Raw genomic sequence first — 19,252 nt, 5'->3', positions numbered from 1 at the left:
TATTTACATGCTGCTGGTTTTGAAAGCATAGGGAGAAACAGGTAGAGAGACACCTGAAAGTATTGGAAGCACCAGGGCCTTGCTGCTGGGAATTCCCATCACCAAGATCTTCAGGAGAGATGGATGTACTGAAACCAGGATTGTGATTGGAGCTGCTCTAAGTACTTGTAGTTCTGGGAATGCCCCTTTGTGTTTTGCTGCAATGTTCTTAGAAATTAGGTCTTGTGCAGCAAAGGAGATTAACCTGCTTTTGCTTTGGAGGGCTTCTTCCTTAGTACTTGATCCCTGCAATCAGATAAGTCCCATTCATCCCTGGTGTGGGATTTCTGTAGCTCTAGGAAGGTGCCAGGCTCGTGGTTGCATCAGCTCCATTCATGGCACAGTGCGACTGAGGGTGGGGAAAGGAGAATGTGGAATAATCTCTCAAGTTTTACAGCTCTGTTACGGGGGAACCTCTCCATCCTGAACTTTCCATCCCTAACCCATTCAGTAGAGAGGACACTTCTCTCAAGAGTGTCTCCTGTGCCACTTCTCCTAAATCACTGCATTCTTCAGGGAGGCTGTGAATCATTCAGGGCACAGGCAAGCCCTCAAGTGTGGGACTCTTCCACTTTAACACCTTCTCAGAGTAGATGCAGATGAAGTAAAACTAAAAACCTTAGGATCCTGCAGGAGCCTGGAGTTAAAAGTATTGTGAGATGTTTCTTAAGCTATGTAGAAACTACATGTACAAAATCTTGGAAAATGGAATTTCCTTCTTTGAGGAGAGAAAAAAAAAATTAAAAATGCCTAGGCTGCATAATGGTTAATCTGTTTCACGTCTCGTCTTCTTTGAGAAGGAAGAGAAGGAGATGGCAAGGAAGAGTTCTGCCATATCACGGTGTCATGATTAAATTTGTAATGAGGCAGCAATTATTTCTAACCAAGCGTGAAGTAGCCTGACAGGAATTGGCTCACACCATGTCAGTGAGCAATCTTCAGCCTGGCAAATATCCATGGCATGGAGAGGGATGTGAGGAGAGCTCTGTGTTACTCCTCTCCCTGAATCTGTGTGGACAGTGATGCCTGATGCTTTGTGAATGCCAGAGATGTGCTTTGAAAAACACATCACCAAGCACTCATGCAGGCTTATTAAAGAAGAAGAATTAAAATGGCCAACAAAAACATGTTCTCAGGTGTTATTTACTGTAATACCCAGCCTGTTCCTGCTGCCTGAGGATGGAGGGAAAATGGATTTTCTTCCTGAGCCTGAACTTACGAGATGCATATGCTTTGCCTCTGCTAAATATTTCATGGAGCAGCTTCTGTAGATTAAGACATTGCTGCAGTGAAGGAGCCAAGTGCTTTGATATAAAACTGTCCCTTTTTAAAATGATGAGCATTGGAGAGATTTAGGAACCCCCCAGTCTGTTTTCAAGAGTCTAAATAAGGGCTTATGCATGTGCTCCCTCTTGCCATTGCTGCTCCAGCCCCCATTATGGGCTTGTCGTGTAAATTGTTCCGAGCTTTTACTGCAGATTTATTCTGAGAGAGATGTTAAGTGCTGAGAAGGAGGTGAGAGACAAAAATTCATGTGCAGGAGCTGTAGAGGTTATGGTAATCTTTGTCCCTGAGCTTGCTTCTCCTGTGGACAGTCAAATTTTGTAAAATTGTTTTTTCTATAGAAGAGGAACTGTGGTAAAGGGAACAAATTGGAGACGTGTTCCAAGTATGGATCATGGTTATTTTCAGAGCAGCTCCTGACATCTCCTTGGGACTGTATTGGAAGTCAGGTCACAGAGCCATGGTGCTGTGCATGAAAAAAAATTAATATACTTTAGATAGGATTACAGGGCTTTAATTTTAAATAAATATTTTTTTGCCATGACCTTTCACGCAGTGCTTCTGAATAATGAAAGCAAAAGGAACTGTTCCAGCATGAGCTCAGAGACACGAGCAATTTGTTTCCTGTGGAATGCTGCCACTTACCAGTGGATAATATGATTTATTTCTGACTGATGGCCAATCATGCTAATTAATAGACTGGTACTTCTCCTGCTGAGGCCAACCCATGCCCTGTTTCTCTGCTCATCTTTTATCTGCCTCACAGGAGGGAGTTTAAGTGCCTCACACAGCTGTTTCTTACACCTTCTTCTCTGAAAAGCAATGGTTTGTGATTCATTTGACCACCCTTTCCAGCCCTGGAGTTACTTTTTCCTCCACTGCACCTTCTGGCCACAGTTGCTTACCTGTTGCTGTTATTCCAAAGGTTTTGCCTCTTCTCTTTCAGTCTGCTCACTGCTCTTGAACAGGATAAGCTTTTGTACCCCTGGCATTCATTCCTTCTTTCATAGAGCGAGGGCTAATTAGCTGTAGTTCTTCTCAGTTGTTTGGTGTGATTTTGTTGTCACTGTAAAAAAATCATCATTTTCAAAGCATGTGTGACCCAATGAATGCCAAGGACTGTGCTGCCTAACTTCTCTCCTTCCCCTCATGCTGTCCCTCTTGGTCCCACTTCACAATCCTGAAACACACAAATTATACGTATCATCTTTGCCCTTTTCAGGATATTTTAAGCCTGATTTTGGTTTTGGGCCTGTAGTTTCTGTGTACCAGAGTCAATTAATTAAATTATTTGTAGCAGAAGGCAGCAAGGAGCCTGTGTTTGAGTCAAGCACTGAGGTGTTACCTCCTGCTGCCATTATTTCAATTTGGTTTTGGACATGAGATTGTCACCTTGTTGAATCTCAACAGCTCCCAGTGAACCAGAGCAATACTGGAAGCAATACTGGAGGACATGAGGACAGTCTGCACCTTTCCTTACTCTACAGGCTTTTCTTCATCATTTTTTGCTCAGTAATGAAGCCTTTGTTCTCCAAGATTAATGGCTGTGCAGGGGTCCTCTTTCCCTTTGGAAGGGAAGAGAGAACCAGTTTATTAATCTGCTGCACAGGGAGCTGAGATGGAAGATAAGGATATAAAGGGTTGTATTTTCTGAGAGCTGTGTGGAAGATTACTGTGCTTGGAACCACAGTGACAAAAGCAGGAATCGAGGTGTGCTATTCCCTGCTTTGAAAGGATACTTCCTAAATATCCAGCCTGGAATTGGAGGTAGCTCTGTACTTGCTGACATGGCTTGCATGGGTTGTTGCCTTCAGGAAATAGAATTACAGTTACATTTCACCTGGTGCAGAGCTTCTGAGGGCTGTGACTGGTACAGAAGAGAATTTCTTTTTCTCTGCTGAATCAAGAATTTTCATGGCCTGATGAGTTTTTTTTTTTTGTTGTTGTTAGAAATGGGATAAAAGGCTTAGTCTGTCTTGTTTACTCTGTCCTGGCTTAGATGCAGTTAACATGGAAACATTGACCCATAACCTGCATTTTCAACTGAAATTCTTCATCCTGCTGGCAGTCTCACTTCATCATTTGACACATCTGTCACTTGCTGTGGAGTGCTGATGTCCTGGTGGCTCTCCCAGGTTCAAGTTTTGACCAAGCAGCATCATTTGGAGGGGGTAGAACATCACCTCCTTGGTCCTTTGCCAAAGGTTCACCTGCAACCACAGCATCACTCAGCAGAGATGGGCACCCCTGCTGCTGCAGAAATAGCCATCAGATTGTAATAAGTGCTATCATTAAGGCTGTGATCTAGCTTAGATTAAATTAATCCCTTACCTCCCTTCTTTTCCACAGCTGTTCAGTCAAGCACTCCAATGGATGGGTTTGACATCCATTAACAGTTTGATATCCGTTCAGAAGTCATTCCAGGGGAGGATGTTTGAAAATTGCCAGTTAGCAGGTTAGGAACTACTTCGGTAAAGGAGAAAAACCAGCAGGAGGACCCCAAATGTTATTCCTGGAAGCTGAGGAGAATTTCTGGTGTGTGCGGCTCATCAAAACGCACAACTGGGCATGGAAAAAATCTGCAGCATAAGAAAATGGGAGAAAATAGTCATTGTTTTTGCTATCAGTCATTCACCATGTCCATTCATGAATGGATTTAATGTGAGAAGAAAGTTTACGAAGAGGCTGCAAGCACTGCTGCTTCCAAAATACTGACCTGTTGGTCTGAACAAAGATCTCTGTGTGCTGATTTAAATCCTGGTTAGAACCAATGATTTGAAACCATAGTTTTACTCCCTCTGCCCTGTTTTCTCAGTGCATTTGGTTCATTTGGGCCCTTTCCTGGTGACTGCTTCTGTGCCTGTGTGAAAGACAGGATGAAGATTACAACAGCACCTAAGTATTTGAAGAATATTTTGGAATATCATATCCCTGAAATATCTTAGGACTGCTGGGAAAGGTTATTTTTAGACTCTTGATTTTTACAAGGCTGGTTCAAGTGGTGAAAGACTTTAACAGTTGGAAATGTAGCAGACTGTTGAACTGTGAAAACAGTACCTTGTTTTACTTTATTTAACTTCTTAATTCCCTGACTGGAAGAAGGGGAGAACTAGTTCCCAATTCCTGGAACAGCGTGTTCACGTTGCTGTGTTGTTAATCAAGCCCTGCACTCTGCATTAACTGCTCTGTACTCTCCTAGGACTGTAGGACTAAAGCTGTTCCCACTGAGAGGAGTTGAATTTCCATTTGATTTCTGAGCCGAGTCGTTCCCGTGTTGTTCTCTGATTGTGGGCATGCTGGAATGAGCCCATAAAAACCCCCTTGTCAAGGAGTTTTTATTATGTGCCAGCAAACACCAGATCTGAGAACACACTCAGCAGAGCAGCAGCTCCCCATTGCTGGAGATAAAACATCAAATCCAAACCGAATGGACACTGGGAATCCTTTATGTGCCTCTGAATTACTTTCATCTCCTCATCGCTCCATTAATGGGTAGCTCCACGGACCGTGCAGTGCTCTCTCTCTGCTTCCCCCTCGTTTGGGCTTCTCCTGCCAATTGCCTGGCATTGTCAAGTAATTGGAGTGGAAATGACAAATGAAAGCGGGGCCGGGCGCTGCCAAGGCTCCTCGCCTGGCAGCCCATGGGTAATGCTGGTAATTGTTACCAAAAGTATAATTGCTCCGGGCTCTGCCTGCGATTTCAACAAAGCAGCCTGGAATTCCTCCTCTGAGACACCCGATCCCTGCCTTTTCTCAGTTGTCTCTGACACAGGAACGACCTGGGAGGTAAATCCGAGCTGGCACTCGGACTTGGAGCTCCCTTGGGATTTCTCCCTGTGTGTGGTGTGGCCACAGAGCAGCCTCTTGGAGGGTTAATCACAGAATCCCAGAATAGCTGGGGTTGACAGGGAGCTCTGCACATCACTCAGTCCCATCCCCCAGCCAAGGCAGAGTCACCTGGGGCAGGTGACACGGGAATGAGTCCATGTGAGTTTAGTCCCTGGGCAGCTGTTCCAGTGCTCTGCCACCCTCATGGAAAGAAGTTTTCCCTCATGTTGAGGTGGAACTCCTTGTCTTTTAGGTTATGGCTGTTACTTCTTATGTTGTGTCCTGCCACTGGGTGCACCAAAAAGTCTGGCAGCATCCTATTGACACACCTTTGAGATATTTGTGTGGGTTGATGAGATTCCCTCTCTCAGTCTTCTCCAGGCTAACCAGGCCCAGCTCCTGTAGTTTCTCCTCAAGAGAGGGGTGCTCCAGACTGCTCATCATCATCAGGTGATTAGTGGGGTACAGGATAAGCAACAACCCCCTGGTTTTTTGGTGTGACACTACAAATCTGCAGCTCGACCCCTGGCTGACACGGCGACTGCAGCTGTGCTCTGCTGGCTTCACCCTGCTTAGCAATTGCAGCAATGCCACCACCACAGTGACCAACTTCACACATCCTGCGTGCTGCAGGGGACACTCCAGCATCCAGTGACATTGTAGGGATGGGCTGGATGTTTTCAGGAAGCCGTAAGAGCTGGAAAGGGGACACAAACCAGCTGTTGTATGCTTCTTATTTCCCCAGTCGCTGCACCAGAATAGCACACGGGCTGTTATCTGGGGTGATGATATCCCATGCTAAGTGGCACCTGATTAAATTACTGAGGCTTTTCACATATTAATAGCAGACTGATGTTTTTTGATTTGTTGGGTGGGTTGTTTTTTGTTCGTTTTTTTTTTTCTGAGGTAGAGGAGGAACAGGTACAGCTGTCTGAAGTTATGATGGCCAGTTGAAAAAGCAGTGATCCAAGAGATTTGGGTCTTTCTGTGCTCTGGTTAATGTGACAGGGTGACAGCAGCAAACCAGGAGCACTCACAGCTGCTCTGGGCTCCCTTTGCTCCATGTCTGCTCTTTGTGTCTTTAGCTTTTTCTTTGCTTTTACTGCTTGTTGTGTTCTTGCCTCCTTCTTTTATCTTTTTCTCCTCTGCCGCCTTCTAAATCCTCATCAGTATTCTCCAAACTCATCCCATGCTCACAATATACTCCTGTGTGTCCAATTTTATCTCATTTTTGTCTTGGTCTGGGTGTCTGCAGGCTCGAAAGGTTTGTGAGCATTTCTTGTTCTTTTGGCCCCTGTTCTGCAGACTGACATAAGTAATGTAGATGTATCTCCCCTTGCAGCATGGTGTTTTAAAATTCAGTTGAATTAGGTATCATTTCTTCTTTTGATGCAGGGAAATCCAGGGAATTAATAAATTAAAATGGCACTACTTGGTGTTTAAGGAGTGCTTTCCATCTTCAAAGCACTCTCTGCATGGTATTTCATTATTTATACTGTTAATTATATTAGTACTTGTAAGGAAAAAGCCCCTTAAGTTGTCATTGATAAAAATACACTCTCAACGGGATTGGAATCCAGCACTTAGATCGCAGCAGATAATTTGTCCACTGAGGAGCAGAGCCTTGGAGAAGATTTCCAGCAGTTCTTTAAGTGTCTACTGACAAGTCTTGCTTTATGTTTAGAACTGTATTGCCTGGGAGCTTTGAAGTCTCCTTGTACGTGCTGGGTGAGCACTAACAAAGCCTCACAACTGGACACGCAGGTGGGATCCAGACTTTCCAAATTCCACTTTAAGTCTGTTGCCAGGAATCTTAAGCTAAATGTTGAGTTGTCCAAAGACCTGGACACCAAGACCTATGAGGTGCCTGGAAGACTCTCATATCCCAGCAAATCAGGTGGTAGTTTCCTGACGATTAACTAGATAATGAATTTTTTAAAACTCTGCAGAGAAGTGTCAGTTTTGATCCAGCACCTGACAAAAGGAATTTAGAAGCAGCTGATTTGAGCCCACAGACAGGAGCCAGCCTGCTTGGGCTGTGATACAAACCAGGGGAGAAAGAAGAGCAAAGAGGGGTTTTCTTACCACAAACCTGAGCATTTAAGTCCCAGAATGTGAGTAAGGATGGCTCTGTGCTGACCTTGTGCCGTGAGAGTCCTTTAGTTATTATTCACTGTGGAAATTATTTTCCTTTTTGAAAATTTTAATAAGCAGGAGAGGTCAGAGGTGAAGGTTTAGGAGAACCAAGAGGTGGGGCACTAAGTCTGCCCACTCCTGGTTACCCCATGGCTGGCTTTCCCTGCAGGGAGCTGCCAGCTTTCAAACACAGAGCGCTGCTGGAGCCAGCGGGACGAATTAACTCCGATATGTATGTTAGCTAAAGCTTGGCACACACATCACTTAACCTTCATTTCTTCTCTAACTGCACCGTAAATCTGCTGGCAGAGATGATGTCAGGGTTTCTATTCTGCAGCCGCGTGTGAGCCAGGGCAGAGCCAGCTGTGTTCCTGAGGAGGAATTACTGTTCCCTCTTTGCCTTGCTGCTGCCTTACCCCCAGGGGCCGTGCACCTTCTAAGGTCAACATTGCCACCGTCATTCCATCAATTAGGAGAATCTCCCTAAGTTTCTGACACTGCTGGAGTGTTTGTAATGTGTGAATGATCTTTGCCACAGAGAGGAGCACAGTTTGATGTGGGAGAAATGCTTTTGGAAAGCAGGGGAAGGACACGAGGACTGTTTTTTGCAGCATTTTTGGCTGTCCCACTAGCTGCAGATTGACACTCTTGATCCAACACCCAACAGAAGTGCCTGAGTGAGTGGCCTGGTTTTTCAGGATATTTTTTCTCTCATTAAGCAGCCTAATGTGCCTTTAAGGCACATTTCGATGTTTTATCATTATGCTTAACAGTTTTAGTAGTTAGCTGTAAATGTGCTCATGGCAGTGAACTGCTAATCATCCTTCCATAGCTTAATTTGCCCAACTCATACTTTGCACTGTGAATAAATTGAAGCAAATCACTACATGGTGTAAATGAGCAGCAAGGTCTGTTCTCCTTACAAATCCTGGGATAGGGGGTGTCCATCCTACAGAGGAAAATATCCTGTGTGGGGTCAGTTTAGCCCAGTGTCTGTCTACACAACAGGGATAGGGATGGTCTAGCTGAAAACAGCGTTTCAGGTGAGAAACTGATCCTCTTCTTCCCATTTTCTTGTGGAGGCAGTGTGGGATCATGACCTCAGCATGGAGGGAGTGGAAGGTGGTCAAGCAGGGCTGGTGAAAACCCTTGTGAATTAGCTGTGGGTGTCCCAGCTGGGTGCACTGATCAAGTGCTGGCAACAACTGTTCGCAGATCTGTCAGACCCTCTGCTTGGCCAGAGTCTCCTTGGTGGTGTTTTGGAGTAAACATGCCCAGGTAGAACCTGTTTGTGCCTGGCCACGCATCCAGGAGTGGGTTTGCCTCAAAGCCACCTCTGGGATCAACCTGCAGTGTGGACAGTCTGAACCTGATAACAGGGAAGTTTTCCAGAGGTGTTGCACTTACCTGGAGTTCTTGGAGTTTGGATTATCTTGCTGTTGGAGCTGATTATTGGCTGTGCATGGCCTTGTCTTTCAGCTGCGTGTTGGAAGTTGTTGAGTGAAAAGTGCCAACGTTGATAAGCGTGTGGGAGGGAGGGGGGCTCTGCTGCAGTCTGTCTCTGTGGAGCTATTTGAGACATGTTGTTAAAACAGGATGTGCCTTGTGCTGCATGGGTCTCGTTTCCAACTCTATTTGCAGAATAACACGTTCTGGAAGCCGGATTCCTGCCAAGACTGCCGATGCCGGAGCAGTGTTGTCACCTGTGAGCCTGTGGCCTGCAAAGCCCCTCAGTGTGACTTCCAGAAGGTAAGGGGCAAGTTCCTGTGGCTTCCCAGAGCCACGCACAGGCTGTGTCCTTGCACTCCTCCTTGGAGTGAAAACATGTGGTGTGTGGAGCCTTTGTCCCCTTTGCCGCGCTCCAGCCTGAGGCCAGGTGTTGGAGCAGCTTGATCCCAAAGGAAGCCCCTGAACTGGGCTCGAACCTCCCAGCATGAGCCCAGCCTCCAGTCGCCCTTCCTTTGGAGATGGGGCTGGGGCTCCCTGAAGATGCAGATGGGCACTTTCCACTCTGCTGAGCAACAACAGAGCTGAGATTGTCTGTCTTCCCATTTCTTCTTCCTCGTGATGATTGCTGAGCTTTCGTTGTCTCCTGCCTGTTTTTGTCTGGGTCTTCATTAATTGGCCATGGAATTGGTCTTGCATTAACATCTGGATTGCTGGGGTAGAGTGCACAAATAGCAGTGAAAATGAGTGTTTTAAAGAGGCTGTCAGTATAATTATATGGCTTTGTGAAGCAGGTTAAAATGTTTCCCAATATGACAGCACTAATGAGGAAATAATTTTGATTCTTACTGGTTTTCCTTGTTATTATTGCTGTGTATTGATTAAAGCTAGACTGAACTAGTAGGATTTTTTGTGCTAAAGAGGAGGGAAATTAAGTGCTGTCATGGCACACCTAATAATGAGTGCATTAGATAAAATTATAAAAATCAGATAAATTAAAAGGTGGCAACTTGAAAGCTCATTAAGGGAAATAGGTTTATAGTGTTGTCGTGGTTTGAAAGCAAAACAAGTGAGAGGCTCCAAGTCAGAAATATAATTTAATAAGAAAAAAGGTAAAAAAGGTAAAAATAAAATAAATGCGATAACACAAAGGATCACTGACAGAGTCAGAATACAGCCTGAGCAGGGTAGTGGAAGCAGACCAGATGAGATGGGTCTTCCTGAAGCAGTGATCCTGTAGAATGGTCTGGTAGCCCTGCTCCTCTGGGAATCCAGTGGGTAAGTGCCCTTGCACTGTCCCACATACCAGCTTATATCCAGGTGAGAATGCTTGGCTCCTCCCCCTGGGCAGAGCATCTCACAATAGGATGAGGAGTGTGAAGTGGGTCCTTGATGTCCCATTAAACAGAGATAACTCCTGGAGGGAGTTACCTGTGACTCATGATCCAGGCGTTAATGGGCCATTAGCAGAAGAGGCAGGGGCTTGGGGAAACACTGCCCCACCTGGTTTCAAAAGTTCATGAAGATGGTGATAGAATAAATACTTTGTGTACATCCTACACTGCAACCCAGGACAAGTGTGAAATGAATCTGTGTGACTCCTTGACATGGGCAATCTTCAAGACAAAATGTTTAAGTGTTCTAAAAACATCTGGTCATTTAAGTATGGAAAAGGATCACCAAGGATCTCAGAAGAAAAAAAATTCCTTTCATGCTTCAGGGATAAATCACCAACAGAAAAGCAAGGTCAGAAATCATCATCCCTCTCCATGTTTTATTTCTTTTCTACTCATCATGAGATTTATGCAAATATTGCTGATCTTGTTTCAGCAACATCTGTCTCATGTTTCTCAGAGGCCTCTCAGTTAAGAATCTTGAGTTTTGTCTCGAACAAGTGTTTTCTATTCTTTGAAAACTGGTTCAGCTGAAGAATTCCCAACTGTATTCTTGGGGCTGTAAATTCTGCTGCTATTTTGGGGGTAAAATGTCAAACACATCAAGTGCTGTGCCACCTCTCAACAAGGGGATGTGTGTAGCAGCATCCTGTATTTCACTTGAAACTTTTCCTTTCTGAACTGAGAGCACCAGGTCCAGCGAGGTCTCATGGCTTTGCTTTCATTTTAAAGTCCCTGTTTGATGTCAGCAGTTTATTGGAATCCTGTCTCTTTTTAGGGAGAAGTGCTGCAAATAGCCTCCAACAAGTGCTGTCCTGAGTGTGCCTCCCAAGCCGAAGGATTTTGCCAGCACGAAGGACAGATCCACAGCGTGAGTGCTCTGCCCAGTTCCTCAGCAGGGGACAAATCCTTACCTGTTTTCAGCTCCCTGTTTGTTTCAGCTGAGCTGGTGTGCAGGGGAAGGATAGATCATTGCATTTATATCCTGTCACTGTCAGATAGTGGAATTTAGCAGGAGTTTGGTCAGCAGGGTTTGCAGAAAGGGAACGTGTTGCTGAGCAATTTCGTATCCTGCACAGCTTAATGGGAGAAATTTCCTCACTTGTTCCTTCCCTTTGCTGTTTCTGTGGATGAGTGAGACAGTGCAATAGCATCAGAAGGGGAGCAAAGCACAGTGAACTTGACATATTAGCTGTGCTCAGAGAAGGCTTTTCTCTCAGCAGTCATCTGTGCTGCTGGAGATTGATTGCTGTTCTGCGACCTGGGTTCTGTATTCTGTAATCCTGAATTATTCAAAAAGTAGGTTCTGGGATGTGGTTTCACCTAGGGGGGCTGAAAGGCCAAAATAATCAGAGTAAGTGTCTGGAGATAAGAAAAAAAAATCAAGATTCATAGGTAGTACCTAATGAATCATGTCAAACAACTGGCAAATGTAGAAAAATGGCTTAACAGCAAACTCAAGTCCTGTGTGTGGTTTCTTAAAGACTTTTCTGTTTGACAAGAGGCAAGTCAGGTCTCAATCTCAAGAAATATGCTAAATTGCCCAGACACATTTGCATATGTGGTCTGTACTCTCCACACCTGAGATGGATGTTGTGTTCCAGCATGAGGCATGGCTGGCGTGAAGCTGATGCAAGCAAAACAAAAACTGGAACAGGAGGGGTAGCACACCCATCCTCTTCTCATGTTTCTTTGTGCCTGTGATTTGGTGGTACAATATTTCATCATAATATATTGTATTTCTTCTTGTGCTATTGCTGCCTTTTCCTGTGCTGTTCTCTTGCTGCAGCTTTTGTCTTTTGGCTCTTTTTGAGCCTGTTCTTTGGGTAGGCATCCCCACGAGAAGGATATTTGTGACCTACAGTCACATTTCACATCCCAATTCCACTGTCACATGGTCAGAAAGCCACTTTTTATCAGTGCCAAGTCTCATCCTTGAGAGAGGAGGGACTTGGAAAGGGACAAGGCTTATTTCCAGGTCTCACTGTGCTTTCTGTGCCCCGGGTTTGTTGTGTGCAGCATGGCACGCAGTGGGACAGCTCGGGATGTGTCCAGTGCTCCTGTGCCCACGGGAAGGTGACCTGCAACCCCAAGACCTGCCCAGCCCTCACCTGTGGACAAGGGGAGCTGCAGGACACTGCCCAGGGATCCTGCTGTCCCAAATGTGTGGGCCCTGGTGGTGAGTACTGTCTGGTTCCATTGAGCTCAGAACCTCCTTTTAGCCCCACATCTGGGAAGCTTTTCTTCTCTTGTTCAGTTTTGTTGGGAAGATACTGGAGGCAAGCATGTCTCGTAATTCCCTTTCTGTCCTGCTGCCATACTTACATTTTTAATGGCTTCACCCATGGGCCAAAAGGTTGGGGCAAACTTTAAGCAGTGATCAGATGATGTGCCTAATATGTCCTCATTTTGGAGATTAAAATTGAGAAAAAACCCTAGGGTATTTCCTATTCACTTAGACTGCAAGTTCCAAGAATGTTTCTTCAGCTGTTGGATGCCTTTTCTTGTAGAGACCTAGTGGGAGAAGTGTATCCAGAGCTCTTAATTCACAAGCCCCTTGGAAACTGGTGGAATTGTTACCCTCTTAACCTGCTTTGGGCAAACTGCAATTTCGAATTCTGAGAAGCACAAAAGCCGTGTTTCAATTATGGGTGACAGAAAGGGACTAAAGGGCATTGGAAAAGAAACTTCCGCCTTGATTTCCTGTCCTTTAGAGCCTTGCTCCTTCAATGGCCACGTGTTCCAGGATGGCGAGGGCTGGAGCCTGGGCCGCTGCTCCAGATGTGTCTGCAGGGATGGTGTAACTCAGTGCTCCACAGCTTCCTGCCAGCCTCTGCTCTGCAGCCAGGTCAGGACCCTCCAGCCTTCTCAACACCTCCTTTTCCGTGGGCAGTGTGCATTTCTCATGCTGGGGACCAAACTAGCAAGCAAAGCTTCTGGGTGACAAGTGGGTGATTTGGGAAAGAGACCTGCAGAAATGGTGTGGAGTGATGGTGAAGCTTGTGTGTGTCTTCCCTGATACCTTATTTCCCCAGCATTTTATTTTTATCATTCCTTTGCAAGTTAATTTGGCACAAATTATGTCTAAAGAAACTGGTATTTGTTTTCTACTAAAAAAAAAAAAAAAAGATTCAGAGTTGATCGGGAAATGTTTTTATTTCCGTTGAGTGAAGGAATGAAAACAAAAAATTTATAATGGAGTTCGTCTTCACAAATTTCAGTGTTTGGTTTGCATCTGTGTCGTGGTTTGAAAGCAAAATGCATGAGAGGCTCCAAGTCAGAGATATAATTTAATAAGAAGAAAGGTAAAAAGGTAAAAGTAAAATAAAATAAATGCAATAACACAAAGTATCACTGACAGAGTCAGAATACAACCTGAGCAGGATGGTGGAAGCAGTCCAGGTGAAGTGCTCTTCCTGAAGCAGTGATCCTGTAGAAAGGTCTGGTAGCCCTGCTCCTCTGGGAATCCAGTGGGTAAGTGCCCTTGCACTGTCCCACATACCAGCTTATATCCAGGTGAGAATGCTTGGCTCCTCCCCCTGGGCAGAGCATCTCACAATAGGATGAGGAGTGTGAAGTGGGTCCTTGATGGCCCATTAAACAGAGATAACTCCTGGAGGGAGTTACCTGTGACTCATGATCCAGGCGTTAATGGGCCATTAGCAGAAGAGGCAGGGGCTTGGGGAAACACTGCCCCACCTGGTTTCAAAAGTTCATGAAGATGGTGATAGAATAAATACTTTGTGTACATCCTACACTGCAACCCAGGACAATCTGCAAAGTTTGATTTGGAGGCCTTGTTACTTTTGGAGTTTTTTAGTACAAGAACTCTAGAAATGCATTTGAGAGTAGTCAGCTGTGGATGAAACTCCCCTTTTGCCTTCAGGAGTTCAGGAATACAAGGCAACTTGAGCTGAAAGAAAAGTCTCAGAGCAGTGTTCCTTCTGTGTGTTTGTGTTTAGAAAACAACAAAACTGGAATGAGGAGTTAGGCAAGCTCATGGTTTTAGTCCAGTTAGGAGAACAGGGACATTGCTGTTTCCAAGGTCTTTGCTGTGGACAAGCAACGAGTTTTTAGGATTTATGCAGGAATCAACACAGCCAAAACCCTACAAGACTCCACATAGGGATCATTCACACAGGGTTAGTAAAGGCAGCAAACTGTACACAGTGCTGCAAACTCTGGGCAAATCACTCAATTTTTGGAATTCTTGTTTGTGCATAGGAAATGCTGACGGGTTTTACTGTGCTCTTTGGAACTTTTTCATTGGGCCCATTGTACCCTGGTTTTGGAGCTCCTTGATATACTTCTTTGCAACAGCATGCCTGGCTCCCTGGAAATCCTTGTCTCTGACCTCGACTTTATGTTTTAGGGAATGCCATTTTCCAAGTATTTTTAAGTCTATTACCACGCTCCAATGATGAATCCAGAAGAATTTCCCTGTCTGAGAACTTTTCACTGAGTAAATCAAAAGCAGTAGTGGTAAACCTTTTTCTCTGTTGATGCTTTCCCAGCCTTCTGTTACTGGACCAGATGTTTGGACAATTAACAATTCTATTTTTTTTTTTGGCTAGAAGAAACCCCACCTGTTAGTGTATGTGTGTGCTAATTGTGTTTTGCTTTGTCCTGAGATATTTCATTAGTATTCATTTACTAAGTACTCTGCGTTAAAACAAATTTATTCCTCCTTTAGTTCCCTCCTTTCCCAGTCCAAGTGTACTGGCGTTACCTGCTGAGCCATTGCACTAATGTTTGATCAGCTAATCATTAGGATCTAATTTATGGAATCAGGAGTGGCTGAGTTGTTGCTGTGATGTGTTTGAGAGGAACAGGCTGGCAGCATCCAAGTTAATGCAGCAGAAAGCCGATTCTGATGGTGTTCCAGATATTTCCTACCAAGGACTTTTCCCGGTGGAAGAGACATTAGCAGGATGTGCAAGAAACCTGTTCTGATCTCAATCAAACCTAACTTTTTTTTTGCATGGTCCTTTATCTCTGTCCCTTCCTTTCTTCTCCATCAAAAGCCAAGACAAAAATTCTCCCAGCATTAAACTTTCATCTTCCATCTTTCAGATAACTTTGCTCTTCTCTAGGTGCTGAAGGAGAAGAACGCCCAAAATTCCTGATGCATGCTACCAAAATACACAGAAAAAGTCTTTTAACTCTGCTGGGAAATCTGTCCTTGGTAACTTTTGTACAAAAGTCTTCCACTCTTTCTTTGAAAGCTCAGGTTTTTACTAAAGAAGAAGATGAGATGATGGTGCTTGGCTTGTCTACTCTAATTCCAGTCCACCAATCTGTCTTCTGCTCATCCTGGTGTGGCTGGAGGGAGGTGCTGATGAACAGTGCTATTCCCAACTGTTGGATATACATGGACTGGGAGCAGTGGAATTAGACAAGTTTTGGGTGGTTGGAATTGGGGAAAAGTTATATTGGTGTGAAGTGCCAGCTTTTCCAACATGATTTAAAATCCGTCGTAAAAAAATTGAAATTAGAAAAATCCAGTTTTAGGCATAATTTAGCATCTGCACAGACAGTATAGATGGATTTAACTAAAACAAGGCAGATGCCTGAGAGGTGGTGAGTGTAAATCACACCTTCAAAACCTCAAAATGTGGCAATTCCAGAAAAGAAACTTCTCTCATCCATCTCCTCCTTTATTGTGCTTCCCTGTGTAGCCGTATTTTTTTTCCCTCTGCATATCTGTATGCCTGAATACAAGCACTTTATGTCATGTGTATGAATTTATCTGCATCTTTCCGTGTATTCAGACCTCAGCTGCCATCTAAATGAGCCCAGAAAATGAGGTGGAGAAAACATATTTCAAGCCTTTTACTCTGCTGTTGTGCTGCTTTTTGGGCCAAAACGAAGCCCTGAGTGGCGATGGGTTATCCCATGGATGCTAAATGCCTGGAATTCCAAGCACTGATGCTGACCCCCACGTTAACTGTTCATGCTTTCTTTTCCTTGTCTCTGCCTTCTGTTTAGGAGGAAGTCATGGTTCTATCTCCTGGAAAATGCTGCCCAGAATGTGTCCCAAAGCCCTGCTCCATGTCAGGAAGGACATTCCAGGTGACTTGTGACGAACCACACCAAAACCACTCGCAGTTTTTGGCAAATCTCTCTTTCCCTTCTCCCCAGCCTCTGATTTTCTGCAAGCAGTGATAGCTTAGTACAAATGCTGCTTTCTTCCCTCCTGGAAAGGCAGGAGAATTGAAAGAAATCAAGGCTTGATAAGAATTTGCTGGCCAGCAGAAAGGAGGCTTGCTAGGCAAAGCAGATAAGGCACTTTCTTTTCACACTTGTTTTGAAGGAGGAAAGCAGAAAGCACTGGTGGTCAAAGTATTTATAGCTTTCATTGTGCCATCTGGGATTAATTGAATGTATTATTTAATGAATGTATGTATGTGGGATTTTCTGTCAATGATTTTTTTGGGGCTAATAGTAGTAGTTCAGGCCTCCCCAATGCCACTAGCTTGCAATTAATGAGAAGTACAAACCCACAGTGTCATCTAGACCTCAATCCCTCTTCTTCCTATTTACTGAGCATGTAGAGATCAGCATTTTAAAAGAAAACTTCACTATCTGATACAGACATGCAGAAGGAGCCATCATATTTCATAACCAGCTCAGGTTTCTGGGGAGGAATTTGGTTGTTTTCCAAGTGTGTTTAACAACTGTATCCATGTCCTTTTTCAACAGCACGGGGAGCAGTGGAAAAAAAATGCCTGCACTGTGTGTGTGTGTCAGAGAGGGGAAGTCAGGTGTCTGAGGGAGACCTGTGGCTCTGTCACCTGTGAGCAGGTACTGAAAAATCACCCACCTCTGATAGCCCAGCTGCACCTTCTGCAGTGCCAGGGGCTTTCAGAGAGCCCTGCTCACTGCTGGATGATGTTTTTAGGGGGAGAAGAAGGTGCAGCGCCCCGGGAAGTGCTGTGAGGAGTGTGTGTCTTCCCAAGGGAACTGCCTGGACGGTGGCACCGTCAGGTACCACGGGGAGATGTGGAACGGCTCCCGCTGTGACTTCTGCCTGTGCCAGCAGGGGAAAGTCACCTGCCAGGGAGCTGAGTGTGCCAAAGTGGAGTGTGACAAGGTGAGAAAGGCTTTCTTCTGCCAAGATGGACCTGTCAAGTCTTGGGGTTTTATTTATTTATTTATTTCCTCTCCCTTTTTCTTTTTTCTTGGCTTGAGGCACTCAAAGAGCCAGCCTTGTTTTGTGCAATCCCCCCCAAAAACATTCCACAGGGAAGGAGAGCAAACCTGGAATTTCCCATGCAAGTTTGCACAGTGGGCTTCCACTGTGAAGCAAACCAGTGTGAATCTGATATAACTTGGTTTCCCTCCCATGCTGTGTCTGCCTGTTGTGGTGGAGAATCATACACACAGAGGATTCAGGGCAAAACTGGATTTACCAAGAGCTGAACATGGGGAAAATGTGCAGGTCGAAGATGGTCAAAAGCTTAAGAAATGTTCCTTTTATCCCCATTCTGTGTGCTACAGTGGCCTTCAGTAAGGTAGCTGGATGTGGAAGTCAGTGTTCTACTTTCCTTCATTTTTTTCCATGCCACTCTTAGCGTGGAAGTGAAGCTGGCAAGGTATTTTATTCCCAGTGCTGTTTGCTCCAAAACTAATACCCTCCCTGCCAGGTTATGTTATATTTGCTCTGCAGTGGATGTGCAAAATGCATTAGATAGGGTTGAATGCTTCACCCACTCACATACAAATATGTTTGAATTGGCTTTTTTTGCAGTGGGATAAGACTTATGTGTTTTTGTCACTGCACGGGCTGAGAGGATTGGGATTACTCAGCCTGGAGAAGAGAAGGCTTTGGGGTGACCTCCCAGTTCCTGAGGGACTCTAAGAAAGATGGAGAGATTTTTACAAGGGTCTGGAGGGACTTGACAAGAGGGAATGGAATTCATACTGACAGAAATTAGGTTTAAATTGGATATTGGGAACAAAATCTCTGTGAGGGTGCTGAGGTCCTGGCACAGGTTACCCAGAGAAGCTGTGGCTGCCACTCATCCATTCCAACCCAAACCTTTCTGTGATTCTACGATCTGATTTAATTGGTGGGCTCTTATCTGTTTTATACCTACTACTCCACAGTGTAAGTGAGGGAAAGAATTGTGGCATCCTGGGTTTTCTGTCTCAGTGGTGATGCCTTTCTGGTAACCCTGACTGTGTGTGTCTGAGGTCCAGCCAAAACCCAGACATGGTGGTTTCACTGCATTAGCTTGTTTTAATAAATGTTCAAAGGAGTGAAAATCCGCACATGAACTCCCAAGTGGCACAAAAAAGTGTGCATCAAGGTATAAAAGTATGTGTTCACCTATGCCTTTGAAACAGCCAAAATGCACAGAGTGTGGGACCCAAAGTCACCCCTGCTGCTGCTCACCCGACCTGAAGCCTCACAGAGAGATTTTGCTGGATGAAAAGTCGTGGTTGTCATAAAATCTCGTGCACTTGCAGCTGTTTGAGTGAGCTGCCTTCGTGCTCCTGGCTGTAAATTGGATCATTTACACTAATTCTGATGGCGTGCTGTCATGGCTCAGTGGGGAGGATTAGTTAATATTCATGCTCACATCTTGGGTACTGACAAAAAAAATCCCGTTATTCAGAAAAGCCAGGAGTGTTTTCCAGCACAATAGCTGGAGATGTTAACGTGTAGGATTCAAAACTCCTCAAGTCACATTCAGTCCTAGTTTGCCTCAACAGTGTGAGGTGTGCATTCATTAATGACAAGAAAATGTTTACTCAAAAAGCAAACACCATATTTTCTTTTTCCTTTGTATTTTCCTTGTGAAGTTGCAGGTTCTGTTTATTTAGGCACCTGCCTCAATAAATCAGAGATGATGTGAGTCCGGGAGCACTTGGATTTCTCTCTTCACAAGGCACTATTAATTTCCTGGTCACATCATCCTGCTGGAGGTGTAATGAGGCCACAGATAGGGACTGCAAGAGGTTTAGCTCCAAACCCTTTCAAACAAACTTGTCCAGCAAAGTATCAGTGGTGATTCTGACCTAATCCTCAAAAAGCCATTTTCAGCAGGCTGTGAGCATGTTCTCAGCCTGGAATATGATCAATCTCTCTGCAGCAAAGCCACAAGTTATCTCCCACAGCC

At 44.7% G+C, this 19,252-nt stretch overlaps 1 protein-coding gene across 1 annotated transcript in view; it reads left to right on the top strand.

Annotated features, from left to right (window-relative positions):
- Positions 1 to 19,252, top strand: part of FRAS1 (Fraser extracellular matrix complex subunit 1) — a 107,676-nt gene that overhangs the window by 22,594 nt on the left and 65,830 nt on the right. The window contains exons 2-8 of the mRNA XM_083861299.1: positions 8,929 to 9,036; positions 10,906 to 10,998; positions 12,147 to 12,306; positions 12,842 to 12,975; positions 16,116 to 16,199; positions 16,830 to 16,931; positions 17,029 to 17,220. Of these exons, the coding sequence (XP_083717425.1) occupies positions 16,125 to 16,199; positions 16,830 to 16,931; positions 17,029 to 17,220 (369 nt within the window). The 5' untranslated portion in view covers positions 8,929 to 9,036; positions 10,906 to 10,998; positions 12,147 to 12,306; positions 12,842 to 12,975; positions 16,116 to 16,124. The remainder of the gene's footprint in view (positions 1 to 8,928; positions 9,037 to 10,905; positions 10,999 to 12,146; positions 12,307 to 12,841; positions 12,976 to 16,115; positions 16,200 to 16,829; positions 16,932 to 17,028; positions 17,221 to 19,252) is intronic.

Source organism: Zosterops lateralis, assembly GCF_965231275.1.
Source record: "Zosterops lateralis genome assembly, chromosome: 5".
Taxonomy (NCBI): domain Eukaryota; kingdom Metazoa; phylum Chordata; class Aves; order Passeriformes; family Zosteropidae; genus Zosterops; species Zosterops lateralis.
This window is presented reverse-complemented; position numbering and strand designations above follow the sequence as displayed.